The sequence below is a fragment of the Nerophis ophidion genome, linkage group LG27 (assembly GCF_033978795.1).
Source record: "Nerophis ophidion isolate RoL-2023_Sa linkage group LG27, RoL_Noph_v1.0, whole genome shotgun sequence".
Classification (NCBI taxonomy): domain Eukaryota; kingdom Metazoa; phylum Chordata; class Actinopteri; order Syngnathiformes; family Syngnathidae; genus Nerophis; species Nerophis ophidion.
The window spans coordinates 13,765,478-13,785,283 of record NC_084637.1 but is presented as its reverse complement, the minus strand read 5'-3'; the positions used below and the strand labels follow the sequence as shown (position 1 = coordinate 13,785,283).

The window sequence follows — 19,806 nt, the reverse complement described above, 5'->3', positions numbered from 1 at the left end:
CCATGGATCAGAGCGGTCCAGCGAACATGGATCCTGACTACGTCAGCGATCCTGTTTTGTCTCCTTGTAATGTTTGTCTGATCTTGAATGGGATTGTGCTGAAAATTTAAATTTTCCTGAAGGAATAAGAAAAATAATATCAATCTAATCTATCTGATCTAATCTACATGTCAACCGGCAGTTTTCGGTGAGAAAATGGTGGTAATAAGTCTGCTCTTACCAGAGACATCAGCGGAGCCAGCCTCCTCCTGCAGCTGCGTGACTTCCTTCAGAGACTCTGGCGTCAACACACCCGTGGCCACACTCCGACTTTCAGGTACTATTTAATCTCACTAAGACACTAGCAACACAATAGAAAGATATGGGATTTTCCAGAATTATCCCTAGTAAATGTGTGCAATAACTTCTGACTCGCAATCAGCTTTTTTTTCTATCTAGTCCTTCACTCTAAATTTCCTCATCCACGAATCTTTCATCCTCTGCTCAAATTAATGGGGAAATTGTCGCTTTCTCGGTCCGAATAGCTCTAGCTGCTGGAGGTTATGATTATAAACAATGTGAGGATATGAGGAGCCCTACAACCCGTGACGTCACGCGCACATCGTCTGCTACTTCCAGTAAAGGCAATGCTTTTTTATTAGCGACCAAAAGTTGCGAACTTTATCGTCGATGTTCTCTACTAAATCCTTTCAGCAAAAAATGGCAATATCGCGAAATGATCAAGTATGACACATAGAATGAACCTGCTATCCCCGTTTAAATAAGAAAATCTAATTTCAGTAGACCTTTAAGGTATAGATCTGACCTCACTATATATATATATATATATATATATAGAGAGAGAGAGAGAGGTTATACAGCTTGGCAGGCAACTAACAATCCATGACGTTCAAATAAAGTTCCCAAGCAGATGATTCCCTTCGGGCTCTTTATTGTTGATAATCTTGCTTTGTCTTGTAGGCTACTTTAGTCTTGCACTTATTTGTACTTAAGTCTTGCACTTTACTTGTAAAACTGAAATGCACTCAATGACAAATATATAAGCTAAGTGATTCAAACAACACACTGAAATGTAATACACAATATGTAAATATTGCTCTACACAAATATACGATACTATCTTCAAACAATTACTTCTGAGGGTTGAAAACATTTCGAGGGTGGAAAAATATGACAGGCAGCCATTTTAAGTCCTCAAAACATCCATTAAAAAACAGTACACAAAAATCGTTTTTTCAGAAACATCTTACCATCAAATGGAACCACTTCCCGCCTTAATATTGAGTTATATAAACAAGTTAAACAGTTTACTTACAGAATTATCTTTTCCAAGGCTTGCACGAGCTAACTGGACATGTCTGCTTCTCTTTTGTCTCATAACTGACTTCCTGAAATCGTCAACCCGGAAGTGAGGAGACAAATCAGGTGTAGTAACTTCCTATCGCCACAAGATGTCAGTAAGAGTCTACAATCAAGTGGGCCTAACAGGTATGTAAATAAACATGAATGGGCCTGTGTAAAAAAAAACCTCATTTGGCAAAGTATATATATCTGGCTTTTATATATATATATATATATATATATATATATATATATATATATATATATATATATATATTTATATGTCAATCAATCAATGTTTATTTATATAGCCCCAAATCACAAATGTCTCAAAGGACTATACAAACCATTACGACTACGACATCCTCGGAAGAACCCACAATATATATATATATATATATATATATATATATATATATATATATATATATATATATATATATATATATATATATACATATACATATATATATATATATATACATATACATATATATATATATATATACATATACATATATATATATATATATATATATATATATATATATATATATATATATATATATATATATATATATATATATATATATATATATATATATGTATTTATACATATACATACATACAGTGGGGCAAAAAAGTATTTAGTCAGCCACAGATTGTGCAAATTTTCCCACTTAAAATGATGACAGAGGTCTGTAATTTTCATCATAGGTACACTTCAACTGTGAGAGACAGAATGTGGAAAAAAAATCCAGGAATTCACATTGTACAAATTTAAAAAAATATATTTGTAAATTATGGTGGTCAACCATTCAAAACTCTCACTGCTGGAAGGAGGTTTTGGCTCAAAATCTCACGATACATGGCCCCAAACACGGATCAATCGTCCTGTCCCCATAGCAGAAAAACAGCCCCAAAGCATGACGTTTCCACCCCCATGCTTCACAGTAGGTGTGGTGTTCTTGGGATGCAACCCAGTATTCTTCTTCCTCCAAACACGACAAATTGAGTTTATACCAAAAAGTTCTATTTTGGTTTCATCTGACCACATGACATTCTCCCAATCCTCTGCTGTATCATCCATGTATCCATTTTGGTATAAACTCAACTCGTCGTGTTTGGAGGAAGAAGAATACAGAGTAGCATCCCAAGAACACCACACCTACTGTGAAGCATGGGTGTGGAAACGTCATGCTTTGGGGCTGTTTTTCTGCTAAGGGGACTATTGATCCGTGTTAAGGAAAGAATGAATGGGGCCATGTATCGAGAGAGTTTGAGCCAAAACCTCCTTCCATCAGTGAGAGCTTTGAATGGTTGACCAAATACTTATTTTCCACCATAATTTAAAAATACATTCTTTAAAATTGCTACAATGGGAATTCCTGGATTTTTTTCACATTCTGTCTCTCACAGTTGAAGTGTACCTATGATGACAATTACAGACCTCTGTCATCATTTTAAGTGGGAGAACTTGCACAATCAGTGGCTGACAAAATACTTTTTTGCCCCACTGTATATACATTTTGCATTCTATTTTAGTTACTTTATTGAGTTTACAAACCCCGGTGCTGTTTTGGACAGTTTTTTTTTTTTTTTTACTGTTTCTGTACTTTTTTGTTAATTATTATTTATTTCCTTGTATGTAAATGTTGCATATTATAAATAAAGGTTAATAAAAAAAAAAAGAAAAACTTGGTAAATAAAACCTCTGCTTTGTTTGTAATGAGTATTTAGGCCTGCTACACGACTGTATTGTGCTACTGGGCATTACGGCGGTACTTGAAGTGTGTTTTCTAAGGTGGTACTTGTTGAAAAACGTTTGAGAACTACCGCGCGACGGAATGAACTCCGAACTTTTGATTGACGCCTCGCTCAACTCAATACACGACTCTTAACTATGTCTGCTGCAGCCAATTAACTTCCATGTGCAAAACCGTTTTAAGTAGGCCCTTTTCTAAGGTACGTATCTAAGGCCAATTACGTCGAATCTTAACTACTTTGACATTGGCTCGCCAATAAGATAGTGAAAACACTGATGTGCTGGTTGATGGCGGGCTTCTGTCAGGAAAGACAGGAAATTCTGCGGAATTGAGAGAAGGAAAGAGTGGACTGTGCATCAAAGGTGCAACACAGATAGCAGTAAAAAAAAAAAAAAAGTATTGGCTTGCATAAAACAAGCAGTTTTGCAACGTGTTTACTTTTGCAAACCGATTGTTAACATCTAAATGTCCCCTTAAGGGCAAAAAAAGGTTGGTCTTTTCTTGCATTTTAGTGAAATAATTTACAAAAGGTAAACATCATTGGCTATTGGGTACTAGGAGCTGACAGACACACAACAGCTAAGCACACAATAGCACACAAGCTAGACATAAGTCATTGCAAACTACTGCTAATAAAACCGTTTAAATATTTGTCAATACAAACAAGTAGAGGCTTCACGGTGGCAGAGGTGTTAGTGCGTCTGCCTCACAATACGAAGTTCCTGCAGTCCTGGGTTCAAATCCAGGCTCGGGATCTTCCTGTGTGGAGTTTGCATGTTCTCCCCGTGAATGCGTGGGTTCCCTCCGGGTACTCCGGCTTCCTCCCACTTCCAAAAACATGCACCTGGGGATAGGTTGATTGGCAACACTAAATTGGCCCTAGTGTGTGAATGTGAGTGTGAATGTTGTCTGTCTATCTGTGTTGGCCCTGCGATGAGATGGCGACTTGTCCAGGGTGTACCCCGCCTTCCGCCCGACTGTAGCTGAGATAGGCGCCAGCGCCCCCCGCGACCCCAAAAGGGAATAAGCGGTAGAAAATGGATGGATGGAAACAAGTAGAAATAATTATAGTTGCATATTACTTACAAATTCTCCGAGGCAGAAGCGTATTAGAAAGCATGAGATTAGCAATTACAACTTTACTTTAACTTAAAGACAGCATAAGTCAATTCCAGATGGGGAGTAATAAATAAATTAGTGCTTTTCATACCAAACTTTGTTCTCTGTTTGAGTATCTTAACTTGATTAAACCTTTTATAACATTCAAGAATACATAATTATAAAAGTTTGTATGTTTCCTGCCGATATAACGGATCATTATCGTATTGGCCAATGCACATGGCTTCAAGAAGTGAAACATTTTTTATTGGGACACCCCTAGCCAAGACAGTTTCAGTTGTTTCTAAGAAATTAGTGAAAGCTTTGACCAAGGCCCTCCAAATGGTGCCTTTGGAGCAACTTTTTTCAGTATTGGCATGTGTTGCAATGTTAATATTTCATCATTGATATACAAACTATCAGACTGCCTGGTCGGTAGTAGTGGGTTTCAGTAGGCCATTAAGTTACGTTTTTCCTGTCCATACCACCAAACTAGTTATTCCGAAAGCATGTTTCTGCAAAAAAAATATGTGTTTTCAGGATATCATGCCTCATTTTCAGTGCCTACTGTACATCAGTGTACCGTGGAGCAAAACAGAGAGAGTCAGATCTTGAAACACTGTCTCTTCTACCAGGACATGTTTATTTACAGCGGCAAATGACAGGAGTCACAAGTGTTGCACAGGTACACACAGAGAGACATCAATATTCCCACTTCCTGCACAAAGCACACTCAGCAAGAAAGGTCCGAAAGGGTGGAGGCAAAGAGGACACACACTGTACACTGAGATCACACACCTTCTTCGACCCCCTTTGGATAGGTGGTGGAGGGAGGAAGAGGGCTTGTTTTTTCCCCCCGACTTGGTCAAATACAAAAGAACATGTACAAATTGTAACGCCACGCTCTCGCTTGTATAGTCATTGTGATCTGCAGCGGGGAGCCCTCCGCGGCGAGACCATCGGTGTGATGAGAGTACGGTACATCAGGTCTGAGACGAAAATCAGTCAGGGGAGGTGTCGGAATCGCAGTGGGAGACGCAAGTGCATAATCACCTACTCACATTCATGGGAGGCCATAATCATGGACATCGAAATAAAAACCAGAGACATCTGAGCAGCCCACTAATTCATGTTTTTGAAACCCGGGACGCTCTTGCTGTGAAAAAGTGGTCACCGCTCATGCAGATGCATTCAAAAGATCCACATGCAACCTAATGCATGATAAGTACTCGTCCACCCACTCACCCACTCACACACAGATTGAAACATAATGCCAGCATTCAGTAGTCATCACATCTGCCTCAGGTTGGACCGATGTTCTGCTTTGAGTTCAGCACATTTCCAGGAGAAGATTGGTGGCAAAAAGCGGTTAAATTGCAATCCAGAAGTGTGTCTGACTCATCAGGAATGAAACAACTCAACGTTATGTAGTTTTAGGCTTTAAAGCAGGGCTATTCGGATAAATCCCTCGAGGGTTCACATCGCCGGGACGTTAAGAAGCGTCGCTATTATTTTGAGAACCAACATCTTCTATTGTGGACATTTGTTTTTGGTATATTTCTTTTGTCAGAGTTACAGATATAAAAAAAAAAATCCCTCATGCAAAATACTGCAGTGGATAGTTCAATACCCTTCCCCTTCAGTCAGAATCATTCAAACCATCCCTTCTTTACAAACCCTGTTTCCATATGAGTCGGGAAATACAGTTGTGATAAAAATTATTCAACCCCTACACAATTTTGGTGTTTTAGCAAGTTAGACATTTATTCCGTTTTTTGTTTATAGTCATATCAAATAAAGATGCATTAAATAGACAAATGCAACTTGTATTACAACATTATATTTTGTAACATACCAAACAGTGTCATTTCTCTTAATATCTCATCGACAAAATTATTCAACCCCTTGAAGATCATAACTCTTAAGAACAGAATTTGAATAAGGTCTTTTCAACAGGTGTTGAAAACACCTGTAGATGTGATTAGAACCATAACGAGCAACAATTAAACTGATTGAAAAAGACTGTGACGCTCAGCTTCTTGTAGATGGTCAATGGTGTATTTGCAACATGGTGAAGTCCAGGGAGTGGTCAAAGAAGTCAAGAGAGGAGGTAATTTCTCTTCATAAGAAAGGATATGGATATAAGAAAATAGCAAAGCCATTACACATTCCAAGAGACACAGTTGGGAGCATAATTTGCAAGTTTAAAGCTAAAGGCACAGTGGAAACACTACCTGGGCGTGGTAGAAAGAGGAGGCCATGTGCAACTGCTGTCCGGTATTTGAAGCGTACGGTGGTGAAAAACCCCCGGCTAACAGCTGAGGAACTACAACAGGACATTGCAGAGGGGGGAACGCAGGTTTCGTCCCAGACAATAAGGCGGCCACTACGAGATGAAGGCCTCCATGCCAGAACTCCCAGGCCCACCCCACTTCTGACTACCAGGCACAAGGAAAATACACTCCAGTATGCCAAAAATCATCTGGACAAACCCCAAAGGTTTTGGGAAACTGTTCTACGGAGTGATGAGACAAAACTGGAACTCTTTGGGCCTATGAGTCAACGTTATGTCTGGAGGAGAAAAAATGAAGCTTACAAAGAGAAGAACACCTTGCCTATTGTTAAGCATGGTGGGGGGTCAATCATGCTCTGGGGCTGTTTCTCTGCCTCAATTACCGGGAATCTCCAGCGCGTTCAAGGCATTATGAATTCTATTTCCTAGCAGGATATATTAGCTGCAAATGTCATGAAGTCAGTGACGAAGCTGAGGCTTGGGAGACGTTGGACCTTCCAACAGGACAACGATCCCAAGCGTACCTCCAAATCAACATCAGAGTGGTTGCAGAAGAAGGGCTGGAAGACTCTGGAGTGGCCTTCACAGTCGCCAGACCTAAATCCTATAGAAAAGCTGTGGTGCGACTTGAAGAAGGCAGTTGTAGCACGCAAGCCCAAGAATATGAATGAACTGGAGGCCTTTGCCCAAGAGGAATGGGCTAAAATACCTGTAGATGGTTGCAAGAAGCTTGTGTCCGGTTATGTATCACCTTTGAAGGATGTCATTACTGCCAAAGGGTGTTCTACTAAGTACTAAAGTTGCATGTAACTAGGGGGTTGAATACTTTTGTCAATGAGATATTAAGAAAAATGTCCTTTTTTGGTATTTTGTAAAATACAGTGTTACAATTTAAGTTGCATTTGTCTATTTGACACATCTTTATTTGATATGACTATAAACAAAATACGGAATAAATGTCCAACTTGCTAAAACACCAACATTGTGTGGGGGTTGAATAATTTTGATCACAACTGTACACTGATTTGCAAATCATTTTCAACCCATATGTGCTCAACAAAGAAATATTGCATCTCCCACTTTTTCCTGGAATTGTCTTTGCTAGTCAAAAACTTTTCTCTTCACTGCAGGCTTTGAAAAAGACACGTTTGGGGCTGTGGAATATATTTCTATTTAGCAGACGCACAGAGAATAATGTTATTTCCGCAATGAATTGAATTGAATTATATTTTTTAAATAGCGCTTTTTCTCTAGTGACTCAAAGCGCTTTACATAGTGAAACCCCATATCTAAGTTACATTCAAACCAGTGTGGGTGGCACTGGGAGCAGGTGGGTAAAGTGTCTTGCCCAAGGACACAACAGCAGTGATTAGGATGACGGAAGCGAGGATTGAATCCGCAACCCTCAAGTTGCTGGCACGGCCACTCTACTAACCGAGCTATACCGCCCCAAAAGATGTTTTACATCTGGGTATGCTACACTGCCCTCTGGTGGAGGCTTGTATGTTTCTAGTTGTCACAGCAGATGTAAACTGGACAAAATGCTTAAGTGGCGCTGGTGCAGTGTTATTTAAGATTCGATGGGCCATTCCTATTGATCAGAATCAGAATCAGACATACTTTATTGATGCTAATCTTTGAATGTTAACTAAGTTTAACAATCTATATTTTTGGAGAACTAAACAGTGATGGTGATGGTGTGGTTTTAGGTCAAGGATTTTGAGCAACTGTTTGTGTAAAGTTTCCAATGTGTGTCGTTCCTCTTTTCCTCACTAGAGAAACACGGCGGCCGGCGGATAACAGCCGGGAAAATACCGGGATAGCGAAAGCAAAAAAGTGGCGGCTCCCGGAGTGTTATCCGCCGTCATATAAAAATATATATAGCGTTCATTGTGTGAGGCAATGCAAATAAAACAATAAAAAAATAAAATAAAAATAACGGTTTGAATTGGTCCGGGTTACCGAGGACTGTTATTACTGACGGACAAAACCCTCATCTCCATGGTAACGTCTATGTCGCTTCCACTCATTTGCCACTTTTCCACTAATGCAGGGGTAGGCAACCCAGAACGTTGAAAGAGCCATTTTGAACCCAATAAACACAACGTTGTCAAGTGCCTTTCATATAAAACTCACGGGCCGCACTAACATTAAACTTTCATATTAAGGTGGGGGCCGCAAAATAACCCCAGCCGTAGATGTATATCACACCAAGAGGGGGTGGCATATCAAGTCTGGCGATAGAAAGGGGGCATTGCAAGTACAGTTAGTGATCTATCAGTTACTCAAAAACTAATTGACATACCGTATTTTTCCGGAGTATAAGTCGTACCTGCCAAAAATGCATAATAAAGAAGGATAAAAAAAAAACATATAAGTCGCACTGGAGTATAAGTCGCATTTTTTGGAGGAATTTATTTGATAAAACCCAACACCAAGAATAGACATTTGAAAGGCAATTTAAAATAAATAAAGAACAGTGAACAACACGCTGAATAAGTGTACGTTATATGACGCATAAATAACCAATGGAGTGCCTGGTATGTTAATGTAACATATTATGGTAAGAATCATTCAAATAACTATAACATATAGAACATGCTATACGTTTACCAAACAATCTGTCACTCCTAATCGCTAAATCCCATGACATCTTATACGTCTAGTCTCTTACGTGAATGAGCTAAATATTATCATTTGATATTTTAAGGTAATGTGTTAATAATTTTACACAAAAGTCGCTCCTGAGCATACTTGCCAACCTTGAGACCTCCGGTTTTGGGAGGTGGGGGGTCAGGGGGGCGTAGTTGGGGGCGTGGTTAAGAGAGGAGGAGTATATTTACAGCTAGAATTCACCAAGTCGAGTATTTCATATACATATATATATGAAATACTTGTCTGTCAGTGAATTCTAGCTATGTATATATATATATATGTATATAAGAAATACTTGAATTTCAGTGTTCATTTATTTACACATATACACACACATAAAACTCATCTACTCCTTGTTGAGTTAAGGGTTGAATTGTCCATCCTTGTTCTATTCTCTGTCACTATTTTTCTAACCATATGCATGTACAGCAGATGGCAGTATTGTCCTGTTCAAGAGTGTCACAACATTGCTGTTTACGGCAAACAAACTGCTTTATGGTAGACGAAAACGTGACTGCTGTTGTTGTGTGTTGTTACCGTGCTGGGAGGACGTTAATGAAACTGCCTAACAATAAACCCACATAAGAAACCAATAACTCGCCCTCGATCTTTCTACAGTTATAACGTCACCGGCCAAACTATGAAAAAAATTGCGACTTATAGCCCGAAAAATACGGTAATAGGAAATAACTGCCGGATTCATTTTCAGGAGCAACAGATATATCAAGAGAGTGTGTTAGTGACATTTGAGTCATTTATGTTTGGAACTGAACTTGAGGGTCGGATTTGGCCACCGGTTACTTAGCCCTGCTTTAAAGGAAATGAACAAAAATGATGCCATGACTGACAATAACCCTTTGCACCAAATAAAACATAGCAAAAGAAGATGAACGTGCCTTATGGAAAAAAAAAAGTCACATCCTTTAGGGTATATTTACATAAAAGCTCTGCAAAATACGTTTTTTTTTTTCTCTCCACTTATGTACAACACATGACCATGTAAGCGAGCCGACCGACAAAGAAAATACATTTCCCCGAAAGACATCAAAGTTATCCCCCCAAATTCCTCGCTTTCAGTTCTACCAACAAACTGCTTTGACGGATGAAAACATTCAAGGTCTTTCAAAAAGTTTTTGAGACACAGCAACAATTTTCATTGTCAATATTGTAGAAAAAGCTTTTTTTTTTCCAACAGTGAACTGAACTTTTTTATTTTTTTTATTTTTTATTATTATCGCTGTTTTTCCTCCCCCTTGGGAACTCAAAAGAAACAATGGATTAATCATTTTGGCTGAATTCTCTCTTTAAAGGTCCCGGCTAATAAAAAAAAAAAAAAACAGGGATTGACATCATTGGAACCGCGAGCTTTCTGCTACAAGGGGCGACGGTGAAAGGTCAGCAGGGGGCCCTCGGCGGAGTTATTACTTTTCCTGCATGGACATAAAAATAGTGTGAATCATAAGCGGACACAAGAAAAATAACATACAATCGTTGTTGAACATGAGCCCGATGTCCGCGCTTCCACTGTTTATTTACATATGCCCCCCCCCTTTGTATGAGCAAGAAAATCTCTCCGTTATGTTCCAGTGTCCGGGGTTTTGGTCTCGTGATTCCGAATGTTCTTGTTGGGTCGGGGGTGGGGGCGTGGTGGTGGTGGTGGTGGTGGTGGGCGAGAGGACCGAGGACCGACGTCCCCCCCTCCCCCGTTTACGCTTTGCTGTCGTCCGGCTTTGTGTGGATGCTGCGGTCGCCGTGCAATTTGATTTCAATCGTATCCGGCTTGAGAGACTCTTTGCCATTTTCTTCCTTCAGCGGCAGTTTCCTGCGGTGCGAGAAGGGACAGCGTGCACGTGAGAGCTCCGCCGCGGCTTGATGGAAAGACGGGAAATGATTTGAGGAACGTGGGCTGGGGGGGGGGGGTTGCATGAGTCACAGACAGGAAGCGCTCGCGTAACGACGATGAGGAAAAGCGGTTGGATGAAATGAGAAAGCAGCAGTGATATTAAAGAAGTGGAAGCACAATATTCATATTCTTATTTCTGTCTGATTGGGTGTATGAAAGCAAAACATTCAAAGCGACAAGGTTTATCATCTTGTGTCTTTTAAGTCAGTGGTTCTCAAATGGGGGTACGCGTACCCCTGGGGGCTGGCACCTGCACACATAGGGCCCTATGGGTGCTTGAGTCCTACCCTTTTTTGCCTCGTCTTAAAAAGTGCCCTCTGCCTAAACATTAATAAATTCCTGTTAGGGATGTAAAAAAACAAAACAAAACAAAAAAAACAGCGGTACAAAAACTCCACGTTTTCTTGTAATACCGGGTTGTTTGAGTCTGAGCTTCCGCCAGAATGAGAGAGAGAGGGCGAGTGAGTGAGTAAGTGAGAGGAGAGAGAGCCAACTTGAACCTGTGAGTTATGGTCTAGTCGCCGTCCACTTATTCAGCATCTAACATGGGTCGTATTTCAGAAAAAACGCTGTATTATTCTATTATTCAATGTGTCAGCTTCTGTTTTTGCCGGACGTCGGAGCACGGCGCATCAATTGAGCACAGAGCAGAGCGGATCGTGCGGGACAAATAAAACACCGGGTTAATGTTCTAAATAAAATGCACTGTGTTTACAGCGGATCACATTTCTCTCACAGTAGAGGTTTAGATATAAAGTTGTATTGCGTTTCAGTTGTTTAGTCTGAGCATTAAGCGAGAAAGACCAAAAGTTACAACTTGATGGTGTTTTCATCAAGTTAAGGGAAGAAGGACAGATTTTCACATTGAATTTTTTTCCATTTTTTTTATTTTTTTTTCAAAGTTCATGTTGCACTGTTCAATGTTCAATATTAAAGTGCTTATCTTTAACAATAAATAGCCTAATAATAATCCAGTGTTGTGTTGCTTTTCATGTCTTCCAAGCTTATGATAATGTGAATTAACTCATTATGACAATAATTTGTTGACACAAAAGAAATGGCAATCACTTTTACCTACAAAGGACATGAAGCTAAGTAATTAGCTTCCTATTAGCAAATTTAATTTTACATTAATTTCCATATTGTGTAAAGGACCAAAAAAAAATGTCCTGCCCTTTTCTGACTTTGAGCCCCTGCCCCTCTATAATCATGGGGGGTACTTGAAGGTATGCCAAGGGGTACGTGAGATTTTTTTTTAAATATTCCAAAAATAGCAACAATTCGAAAGTCCTTTATAAATATATCTATTGAATAATACTTCAACAAAATATGAATGTAAGTTCATCAACTGTGAAAAGAAATGCAACAATGCAATATTCAGTGTTGACGGATAGATTTTTTGTCAATCAATCAATCAATGTTTATTTATATAGCCCCAAATCACAAATGTCTCAAAGGACTGCACAAATCATTACGACTACAACATCCTCGGAAGAACCCACAAAGTTTGTGGACATGTACCATAAATACTGATGTTAAAGATTTCTTTTTTTGTGAAGACATTTTTAGAATTAAGTTCATGAATCCAGATGGATCTCTATATTACAATCCCCAAAGAGGGGACTTTAAGTTGATGATTACTTACAATCCGTCAAAGACCAAGGAGCTGGTCATTGACAACCTATTGTGATCGAGGTAGTTGAGATACAGACTGTGGACTCATTCAAGTACCTCGGCGTTTCGGTGGACAATAAGTTGGACTGGAATGTTAACACGGACCACCAGTACAAGAAAGGACAGAGCAGGCTGTACTTCCTCAGGAGGCTGCGCTCCTTCAACATTTGTAGAAAACTCCTGTGGATGTACTACCAGTCTGTGGTTGCCAGTACATCTAAGAAGGACAGCTCCAGACTGGAGAAACTGATCAGGCGGGTCGGTTCTACGATCGGAATGAAACTGGACTCACTGGTGACGGTGGCAGAGAAGAGGACTGTTGACGAACTAGTGAGCATCCTGGATGATGCCAGTCACCCTCTGCATAGCGTTATCAGTAGCCAGAGGAGCTTGTTCAGTTCTAGACTGCTTCATCCCAATTGCAGGAGTAATAGACTAAAAAACTCATTTGTCCCATATGCTATTAGACTGTACAACTCCTCTCTGCGGAGGGGGGTGAGGGGTACTAGGATGACAGGGGATGCAAAAAAATAACAGTGCAATACGTTTTCATAACATGGTCACTACTGCCTAGTTTATCTTGTTATATTCCTATTTTACTGTTATATTTTTATTTCCATTGTTGCTTTTTATTTTTATTGTTATTGTAATATTTCTCTTTTTTGTTTCCATTTAAACCCCCATTATTTACCTTTTTAAATTGATGTTAACTCTGTACACTGCTGCTGGAATTCAAATTTTCCTGAAGGAATCAACAAAGTGCTATCTATCTATGTGTAGAAATCTTTATTTATAATTGAATCACTTGTTTATTTTTCAACAAGTTTTTAGTTATTCTATATCTTTTTTTCCAAATAGTTTAAGAAAGACCACTACAAATGAGCAATATTTTGCACTGTTATACAATGTAATAAATCAGAAACTGATGACAAAGTGCTGTATTTTACTTCTTTATCTCTTTTTCTCAACCAAAAATGCTTTGCTCTGATTAGGGGGTACTTGAACTAAAAAAATGTTCACATGGGGTACGCCACTGAAAAAAGGTTGAGAACCACTGCTCTAAGTCAGTGTTTTTCAACCAGTCTGCCGTGGGAGATTATGTTATTTCACCTAATTGGGTTAAAAAATATTTTTTGCAAACCAGTAATTATAATGTGCCGTTTTTGATTGTCTGTGCTGTCTAAAGCTCGGCAGAGTAAGCGTGTAATACTCTTCCATATCAGTAGGTGCCATCCATCTTCTTCCGCTTAGCCCAGGTCGGGTTGCGGGGGTAGCAGCCTAAGCAGGGAAGCCCAGACTCTACTCTCCCCAGCCACTTTGTCCAGCTTTTCCCTGGGGATCCCGAGGCGTTCCCAGGCCAGCCGGTAGACATAGTCTTCCCAACGTGTCCTGGGTCTTCCCCGTGGCCTCCTATCGGCTGGACGTGCCCTAAACACCTCCCTAGGGAGGCGTTCGGGTGGCATCCTGACCAGATGCCCGAACCACCTCATCTGACTCCTCTCGATGTGGAGGAGCAGCGGCTCTATTTTGAGTTCCTGCCGGATGGCGGAGCTTCTCACCCTATCTCTAAGGGAGAGCCCCACCACCCGGCGTAGGAAACTCATTTCGGCCGCTTGTACTCGTGATGTCGTCCTTTCGGTCATGACCTAAAGCTCATGACCATAGGTGAGGATGGGAACGTAGATCGACCGGTAAATTGAGAGCTTTGCCTTCTGGCTCTGCTCCTTCTTCACCACAACGGATCGATACAGCGTCCGCATTACTGAAGACGCCGCACCGATCCACCTGTCGATCTCACGATCCACTCTTCCCTCCCTCGTAGAAAGACTCCGAGTGACTTGAACTCCTCCACTTGAGGCAGGGTCTCCTCCCCAACCCGGGCCAGAACCATGGACTCGGACTTAGAGGTGCTGATCAGTATCAGTAGGTGGCAGGTAGCTAATTGCTTTGATGTGACCACAATATGGAGACGACAGCGGGAGGCAGGGTGCAGGTAAAAAGGTGTCTAATGCTTAAAAAACAAAAAAACAAAACCTGAGTTGTCTTAAAAAAGGTTAGGTAGGGCTATGCAGAACGAAACTAAAACTGAACTGGCTACAAAGGAAACAAAAACAGAATGCTGGACGACATCAAAGACTTACTGTGGAGCAGAGAAGGCGTCCACAAAGTACATCCGAACATGACATGACAATCAACAATGTCCCCACGAAGAAGGATAAAAACAACTGGAATATTCTTGATTGCTAAAGCAAAGCAGATGCGGGGGATAGTGCTCAGGGAAGAAATTAAACTTCGACAGGAAAATACCAACAAAACAGGAAAAGCCACCAAAAGACAAGAACTAAAACACTACACACAGGAAAACAGCAAAAAACTCCAAGTAAGTCACGGCGTGATCTGACAGGTGGGGACAGTACACCTACTTTGAGACAAGAGCTATAGTGATGCATGCTTGGTTATGGTTTGACTTCACATCCAACAATTGCCAGAACAACTTTTTACTGTCAGGATCAGCTGCTGAGTTTTAGTTTTTATTGTTTTCTGCATTTTTTCAATGTGCCTTTGCTCAAAAAAGGGTGAACAACACTGCTCTAAATGATCACAAAATGAATCCCATTTGCTTGGAGTTTAAAGTATTTTCACCACGATTATTATTTTTTTTAAATCAGATTAATCACATTTTGGAATTTGGATTTATCATGATTATTCACATAATAACACTCTCTTGTATTAGTAAAACTAGCTTAAAAGGGGAACTGCTTATTTTTTGTTGGAATTTTGCCTATCGCTCACAACAGGGGTCTCAAACATACAGTTTGATAAGTATACAAATGAGCTGAAATTCTTTATTGAAAGAATCTGCTGTTCTAAATGTGTCCACTAGATGTCACAATAGCAATTCTTTCTATCTTTGTAGATTATGCTACATATGTAAAAACAAAATACACCACATGATGTAAGTGTACAAGTCAAGGAAAATGAGCAAACTACATAAATAACATCCTATGATTTCCTTCCATCCATTTCCTTCCGCTTGTCCCTTTCGGGGTCACGGAGGGTGCTGGAGCCTATCTGAGCTGCATTTGGGCGGAAGGTGGCGTACACCCTGGACAAGTTGCCACCTTATCGCAGGGCCAACACATCCTGTAATTTGATTTTGATATTATTTTTTTATCTTGATGGATTGAAAATTCACACCAATGAGTTGACTGATGAACATTATCACATAATTTATTCAGAAAGCACAAATAACAACAAGTAAAGATAGAATACTTTTAACCGCAACATGTAAGTGTAAAAAAAAAAAAAACCAACAGAATTATGATTTGTACATTTTCAGAATCTACTCATTCTATTTTTGAACAAAGAAAACAATCTGAAGTTGTCTTTATTTTGAAGTTATCGTGCCGTAATTTTACCAGTCCGGCCACTTGGGAGTAGATTTTTATTTCCATGTGCCCCCCCCATTTAAAACGAGTTTGACACCCCTGGTTCAGAATCATTATGAAAGACATGACGACAGATTTTAACTCGTAGATAAACGTAACTAAAAGTCAATGAGAGCATCTCTATTTCGCCCATAAAATCCAATAAAAAAAACATCCAAAAAGCGGCAACAATATTCCATTTATATTTCGTGACTTGAATATTAACCAAGTGTTATTAATTATGTTATCATGAGTGCTAACGCAAATTAAATATTAATAGCTCGCTATGTTTATATCATCGAGTGGTCTGCTGCTTCCTCGCTCCCTGTAAATTGATTGTAGATCATAAATCATGCATCTCACCTGGACAGAAGAAGTCTGAGTAAGTATTCTGACAAGTTGGTACACTTTGACTACTTAAGGATTCGGAAATGGCCAGATCATAAATCAGGCATCTCACCTGGACAGAAGAAGTCTGAATAGGTATTCTGACAGAAGAAGTCTGAATAGGTATCCTGACAAGTTGGTACACTTTGACTACTTAAAGATTCGGAAATGGCCAGATCATAAATCAGGCATGGATGGTAGAGACTTTTGATTGCATTTATTTAATATTTTGAATGCAAAAAAAACCATCCATCGTCTGGTCTCTTTCAACGATTGTGAATAGGCGAAGTTCAAAAAAAGGTGCAGTTCCCCTTTAAGAAAAGACCCTAACATTTGTACACAAATGAAAAATTACTGTCAGAACGACATCCAGGGATGTTTTAAAAGGTGTGATTTGTACATTTCCAGAATGTGCTTGTTTTATTTTTAAACAAAGAAAACCATCTGGAGTCGTCTTTATTTTTAAGTTATCGTACCGTGCACTGCAAAAACGGAAATCTAAGTATGATTAAATATTTCAAAAAATGGTGATATTTGCTTATTTTCTGTCGGATAAGATAATTCTTCTCCCTAAGCAGATTTTATGTTAGTGTTTTATTTGTTATAAGGGTTTTGGTCCTAAATGATCTCAGTAAGATATTAGCTGAAATTGTATGACCTATATTGAGTAAAACATGCTTAAAACTAAAATATCAACTGATATATTTTTCGACATATTGAGCAAAAAAGTTTTAATTATTTTTCCTACCAAGAAAAGTGCACTTATTAGTGAGATTATACTTATTTTAAGGTATTTTTGGGTTCATTGAGGTAAGCTAATTTTAATTGTTTTGGAAAGTCTTGACAAGCCAAATTTTCCTGTCTATCCATCCATCCATTTTCTACCGCTTGTCCCGTTCGGGGTCGCTGGAGCCTATCAGCTGCATTCGGGCGGAAGGTGGAGTACACCCTGGACAAGTCACCACCTCATCGCAGGGCCAACACAGATAGACAGACAACATTCACACTCACATTCACACATATTAGTGTCGCCAATCAACCTATCCCCAGGTGCATGTTTTTGGAGGTTGGAGGAGGCCGGAATACCCGGAGGGAACCCACGCAGTCACGGGGTGAAACATGCAAACTCCACGCAGAAAGATCCCTAGCACAGGATCGAACCCTAGACCTTTGTATTGTGAGGCAGACGCACTAACCCCTTCCCCACCATGTTTCCCAGTGTAGGAAAATAAAGTATAAAGTAAGATCCCGAGCCCGGGATTGAACCCAGGACAACTCAGGACCTTTGTATTGTGAGGCATATGCACTAACCCCTAACCCACCGTGCTGCCCTTGTTCTATTGGCAGATAATTTTGGTTGGTTCAAATAAAATACCCCTTATATTTGTATTTATTTTTCTTGTTTTTAAAGGGGAACATTATCACCAGACCTATGTAAGCATCAATATATACCTTGATGTTGCAGAAAAAAGACCATTTGTTTTTTTAACCGATTTCCGAACTCTAAAAGGGTGAATTTGGCGATTTAAACTCCTTTCAATTGTTTGCTGTCGGAGCGATGACCTTCCACCCGTGACGTTACAACGGGAAGCAATCCACCATTTTCTCAAACACATTACACACACCAAGTCAAATCAGCTCTGTTATTTTCCGTTTTTTCGACTGTTTTCCGTACCTTGGAGACATCATGCCTCGTCGGTGTGTTGTCGGAGGGTGTAACAACACGATCAGGGACGGATTCAAGTTGTCTTACGTGGAGTGTGCATCGATTAGCACTGCATGCTAATCGACGCTAACATGGCAGAAATGGCAAAAATGTGTGGATATCCTGCGACACTAAAAGCAGATGCATTTACAACGATAAAGTCAACAAAATCACAAAGGTGAGTTTTGTTGATGTTATTGACTTATGTGCTAATCAGTCATATTGGGTCACGGCATGACTGCAAACTAATCGATGCTAACATGCTATTTAGGCTAGCTGTATGTACATTCGTAGCTATATTTGCATCCAGCCTTTCCCTCCACGAACATTTAATGCCAAACAAACACTTACCAATCGACAGATTTAAGTTGCTCCAGTGGTCAAAAGATGCCATCGTTGGTTAGAAGGCGATCGCCGAATAGTTTCAATAGCTATTCGCTCAATAGCATCAGTTTCTTCTTTAATTTCGTTTTCGCTATCTGCCTCCACACTCCAACCATCCGTTTCAATACATGCGTAATCTGTTGAATCGCTTAAAGGGGAACATTATCACAATTTCAAAAGGGTTGAAAACAATAAAAATCAGTTCCCAGTGGCTTGTTGTATTTATTGAAGTTTTTTTTCAAAATTGTACCGGTCCCGGAATATCCCTAAAAAAAGCTTCAAAGTGCTCGATTTTCGCTATTTGCGATGCTTTTTTGATTGATTGATTGATACTTTTATGAGTAGATTGCACAGTTCAGTAGATATTCCGTACAATTGACCATTAAATGGTAACACCCGAATAAGTTTTTCAACTTGTTTAAGTCGGGGTCCAGCTGGAGGGTATGGATATGCGACTATCCATTTCCCTGTGACGTCATACAGTGCTGCCAATGTAAACAAACAATGGCAGATACCACAGCAAGATATAGCAACATTAGCTCGGATTCAGACTCGGATTTCAGCGGTTTAAGCGATTCAACAGATTACGCATGTATTGAAACAGATGATTGGATTATGAAAGTATTGAAGAAGAAACTGAAGCTATTGAGCGAATAGCTATTGACGCTATTCATAGCCATAGCATGGTTGAATAGCTGCGTTAGCATCGCCGGTAAAATGTGTGGACCAAACGATCAGGACTTTCGCATCTTGTGACAGTGGAGCAACTTAAATCCGTCGATTGGTAAGTGTTTTTTTCGCATTAAATGTGGGTGGAAGGAAACGTAATATAGTTGCAAATGCATCTGCAGGTTATCCATACATCTCTGTGCCATGTCTGCTGTAGCACCGCCGGTAAATAGCATGTTAGCATCGATTAGCGTAGCATGTTAGCATCGATTAGCTGGCAGTCAACATCAACAAAACTCACCTTTGTGAATTCGTTGACTTCATAGTTGCAAATGCATCTGCAGGTTATCCATACATCTCTGTGCCATGTCTGCCTTAGCACCACCGGTAAATAGCGTGTTAGCATCGATTAGCGTAGCATGTTAGCATCGATTAGCTAGCAGTCAAGGCCGCAACCAAATATGTCTAATTAGCACATAAGTCAACATCAACAAAACTCACCT

The 19,806-nt window shown here is 39.8% G+C and overlaps 1 protein-coding gene and 1 long non-coding RNA gene across 2 annotated transcripts in view; both read right to left on the bottom strand.

Moving 5' to 3' along the window:
* Window positions 1–1,391, bottom strand: part of LOC133544213 (uncharacterized) — a 58,861-nt gene extending 57,470 nt beyond the window's left edge. Inside the window, exon 1 of the long non-coding RNA XR_009804606.1 lies at window positions 1,316–1,391. This is a non-coding gene — a long non-coding RNA (uncharacterized LOC133544213). The remainder of the gene's footprint in view (window positions 1–1,315) is intronic.
* A 3,425-nt stretch (window positions 1,392–4,816) lies between these two features.
* LOC133544058 (neural cell adhesion molecule 2-like) overlaps window positions 4,817–19,806 on the bottom strand; it is a 744,172-nt gene continuing 729,182 nt past the window's right edge. The window contains exon 18 of the mRNA XM_061889087.1: window positions 4,817–10,975. Coding sequence (XP_061745071.1) covers window positions 10,861–10,975 — 115 coding nt within the window. The 3' untranslated portion in view covers window positions 4,817–10,860. The remainder of the gene's footprint in view (window positions 10,976–19,806) is intronic.